At 62.6% G+C, this 4,329-nt stretch overlaps 1 protein-coding gene across 2 annotated transcripts in view; it reads right to left on the minus strand.

The window, feature by feature from the left end:
- TCF25 (transcription factor 25) overlaps positions 1 to 2,365 on the minus strand; it is a 30,126-nt gene extending 27,761 nt beyond the window's left edge. For both annotated transcript variants that reach the window (XM_069464764.1, XM_069464765.1), the window contains exon 1: positions 2,087 to 2,365. In XM_069464764.1, the coding sequence (XP_069320865.1) occupies positions 2,087 to 2,278 (192 nt within the window). In that variant the 5' untranslated portion in view covers positions 2,279 to 2,365. The remainder of the gene's footprint in view (positions 1 to 2,086) is intronic.
- Positions 2,366 to 4,329: the final 1,964 nt, after the last annotated feature.

Consider the following 4,329-nt stretch of genomic DNA (forward strand, 5'->3'; position numbering starts at 1 on the left):
AAAAGCAGACCAGTGGCTCAGGGGCTGCCTAGGACCGAGACGCAGGGTGGAAATAGGGATGGAAAACGTTTACAACTCGGGGGGTGGTTACATTGCTGTATACACTTGTCCAAACTCAAACTATACACTTGAAAAGGGTGTTTTTCATTATATATACATTATATTTCAATAAAGTTGATTCTTAAAACCCACTCTGACTGAAATGGGAAACATGATTTCTAATCTACAGCCAAAGAAACTCCCCCAGGGTCCAGCAACGAGAAGGACGGTCTCAGCGACGCGGAGACGGCTGCAGCGGCCCTCCCGGGAGGGCACCCTCGGACCCGAACCACGTCGCGTGCTTGCTCCTAGTGAAGTTCTTTTGTTCCCTTCACTTATTTTCAACATTATATAATATCAACATTGGCTGAGCGCCAACTATGTGCCTAGTATGTGCTAAACGCTACACACATTAGTAGTGTCATGACAACCCCACAAGTAATAACCTCCCCAAGAAATACGGAAACCAAAGCCTATCTTACAGATCTTGGCCAAGTCCTTGCAGCCATGAAGAGGGAGAGCTGGGATTCGAACCCAGGTCTGTCTGACTCCACAGTCCATCACACACGCTCTGACCGCAGGTAGCAACCCGTGGTCCCCCTGAAGGCGGCACTGACACGTGAAGTCACGGGGTGCAGACCTGTGGGTGCCAGGCACTGCTCTGGGTGGCGGCACCACATCAGTGGACAGAAAAGTGCCTGTTTTTGTGAGGCTTACATTCTAGCAGTAGGAGACAAGCAACGCAAAGCAAAAAGAATAAATAAGTAGTTTATACAGTGTGTTGGGTGCTAACGGCCACGAAAAAAGACCCGAATAAAGACGATGGAGTATGGAGGTGACTTTGATTTACACCAGGTGCACAGGGAAGGCAGGGCTGTGCGGTGGCGCCTGAACGAAGGGCACCCAGGCAGAAGGGGCGCAGGCCGGTCAGCGCGGCTGGAACAGAGCCAGCAAGGTCAGGACGGACGGACGGGACGGCAGGGCCAACGGGCAGACCGCGCCGCCGGGGAAAGGGGGCTGCGCTCCACGCGTGTTCGGAGCAGACCGCACGGGAACCAGAGCAGAGGCGGAGGGTGAGGGACAGTCACACTCCCCATGTACCTGGAGCGCCGCTGCAGGACTTCCGCACGGTCCGCTCCGCACGTGGGCTGCGCGAGGCCACGCAGCGACGGAGAGGACGGAGAGGCTCTCGACAGAGAGGGTGAGGCCAGCAACATCGGGACTCGTGGAGTGAGATGTCTGGGAGACATCAAAGGGGAGAGAGGGAGACGAGGCGGCCCGAGCGGCAGACACGAACGTCCTGTCAGAAACCAGGGGGCACAGGCGGCAGCAGGGCGCGAGCAGGAACCCCCCCGGCCTGGTTCACCGCGCTGTGCTGCGACACGCGGTGAGCGGGACAGACACGGTACCTGCCCGCACCGGGAGGTCGGAGAAGCCAGACTCGGATAATTCACACGTGGAAACTTACAGACTCAGCACAGTGAGAGGAGAAACGTCACGGACCCTACATGGCGTTTACGGCGGGGTAGCCGCGAGGCGCAAGGCGCTGTCCTAGGCTAAGCAGGGAGGTTGGGAGGCCTAAACCAGAAGGGGTGCCGAGGTCCTGCAAGTGCTTGTCTTACAAGGGGCTCAACCTAGACCCAAAGGAAGACCCCTCAGACCCGGACACGTGGAGCCCCGCCCACTCCGCCAGAGCCCCGCCCACTCCGCCAGAGCCCCGCCCGCCGCTGGGCCCTCACCTCCCCACCGTCCAAGCCGTACCTAGCCCCGCCCATCTCCGTCGCCCCGCCCACTCCGCCAGAGCCCCGCCCCAATTAGCCCCGCCCGCCTCTGGGCCCTAACCTCCCCACCGTCCAAGCCGTGCCTAGCCCCGCCCATCTCCGTCGCCCCGCCCCTCCCACTGCAGCCCAGACCACGTCGCCCCGCCCACTCCGCCGGAGTCCAGACTCGGCTTGACGCTCGCCCCGCCTGCCCATGACGTCACGGGCCACCCCGTGCAGACCCGCTTCGCACCCCGCCCCCCCACCCGCGACCCCCGGTTCCTCACCAGCTCGAACCGGTTGTTGACGCGGACGCCCTCCTTTCCTGCGCACCCGGGGCGTCGGCCACCAGGCCCCCGTTTTGGCCCTTCTTCTTCCGCGTCATCATCATCACGGAGGTCAAACTGCAGGGCGCTGGGCCCGAGGGGCTCCTGGCCGCGCTGTTCCCCCCTCAGCCTCCGGAGGGCCCGGCGCGACATAGAACCCAACGGCCGCTGACGTCTGGAAAGAGGCAGAAGGAAGAGCAGAAAAGAGAGCGGCTGGCGCGCCTGCGCACTTACGGCGCGCTGGCGCGTGGCGCCTGCGCGTTGCGGCTCTCCGGAACTTCCTCTGGTCACCCACGGCGTCAAAAAAGGTCCGGGCGCGTCCGGACGAGTTCTCGCGAGAGTTGGGCGTCTCCGCGGGGCGGGTCCCGCCGGCAACTGTGTGTGCCGCTCCTCGGGGTCTTAGGGAGGAGCCGGAGGGAAGGCGGGCGGGCGGGGACGGGGGCTCAGAGCCACCTGCAGCCGGGACGACACCCTGGTGGGGCGGGGCGCGTGCGGGAGGGACGCGCGGTGGACGCCCCGCGGCGGGGGGCGGAGCGGCCCGGGCCCCTGCGGCGCCACCCTGCGGGCCTGGTCGGTACCTGCGCCAGGCAGGTTCCTCTGCGGCCGGCGATGCGAGGCGCGAGCACGTCCAAGCCGAGCAGCCCCAGGGCTGGATTCCGGGACAGCCGCCTCCCCCGAGGCCCGCCCAGCGGACCTTAGGGCCGGGTCCCGGGAGTTTGCCGTCCCGGTACTCTGGGTACGGGAATCAGTGGCCCAAGGTCGAAGCCCTCCACCCTCGCTGGCCATCCGCGTCCTAGGGCGATTTTTACAGTGAAGGCACAAAGCCCACCCCAGAGATTCTGAGGCGGGGTCTAGCGTGGATGGCTTTTAAAAGCTCTTCAGCCGGGATTGAGAACCGGCAGGGGTCCAAATGCCAGAGCAAGACGAACTGGCGCTGGGCAGGGTGCCCTCTCCACGTGACAGCAGAGAGGAGAGGGCGGCCTGGAGTGGGGGGGGTCCCCACGTCGGGGGCCAGGCCAGGCCCTGTACTAAGTTCCTACCTCATCCTGCCCTTTTACAGGGGAAGCAACTGACCCAGAGAGAACCTGGCTTGCATTTGGGCCCGAGGAGGAAGACTGCCGCAAGGACAGAGAGGGGCGGGTCATGGGCTCCGGGATCTCGCCCCCACCTCCGTCTCCGCTGCGGGTCCCGGAGCTTCCACACCCATCCCGCCTCCCCCAGGAGTCCGAGTGGGACTGTTATGGCGATGGCCGGTCTGCCCGCTGTCCTGTACCAGTTGCTAGAGTCTAGGAGCACTTCCCAGTGGCTGGCACGTGGCAGCTGCCTCACGCCCTTCACCTGCCCCAGCCTCTCCCACACCGTTCCCTGGGTCCCCCCCAATCCAGCAACTAAAGAGTATAGGGACACCGCCCTTGTGTCTGGCTGTTCAGGTCCAGCCTACTGGTTTTCTGTCACCCTTGGTCAAGTGCTCTGACCCGTTTATACAGACCTCTTGCCTGGCCTGTGGATGGAAACTTGAGGGGGTCTCAGCTTGGAACGGCCTCAACGAGACAGGGGTCGTGTACACCGTGAGGGACACAGCAGAACCACCCTGAATACCTTCCCTGAACAGGCAGCTTGGAAAAGGAGTTTCTCCCAGTACCGCTGAAGGCCTGGTCCTCAGCAAGGGCCATTTAGAGTAAGTGACCTCCACGCATCCAGACCCAAAGTGGATGAGGCAGGGCTTAGCTCAGGAGGCTGACTGCACGGCTTCCGTACCTGGGGCTGGGGGAGAGGGAGGTCCCGCAGCCCTGAGGGCGGCACCGAGGAGGCAGGAATGCCAGCAGCTGTCCCTCTGCCGCAGCCAGGACGCAGCTCTGCGCAGGGCTGGGCCGTCCCTGAGGCCCTGTCCCTCTGAGCTCAGCCCACCTGTTCCCAGGATGTGCTTATTCTTTGTTTCCATGTGGCCAGAACCCAGTCTCCCCACGACTGGGAGGACCAGCGTCAAGTGTAGAATCAGAGGGACGACGACAGTACTTACCTCCCAGGAGCGCCTGCTCATGAGAGCGCTGAACAAACATTAGCTTTCTCATCGCTGGCTGTGTGACCAGAGCCAATACCTGACCCTCTCTGTGCCTGTTTTTAAACGGAAATAAAAATACACAGACAGGGAGTCTGTAAAGTGCTCAGACAAGTGCTGGGAGGTGGCTGTTTTTATTGGCTGC

The sequence above is a fragment of the Eulemur rufifrons genome, unplaced genomic scaffold (genome assembly GCF_041146395.1).
Source record: "Eulemur rufifrons isolate Redbay unplaced genomic scaffold, OSU_ERuf_1 scaffold_107, whole genome shotgun sequence".
Lineage (NCBI taxonomy): Eukaryota > Metazoa > Chordata > Mammalia > Primates > Lemuridae > Eulemur > Eulemur rufifrons.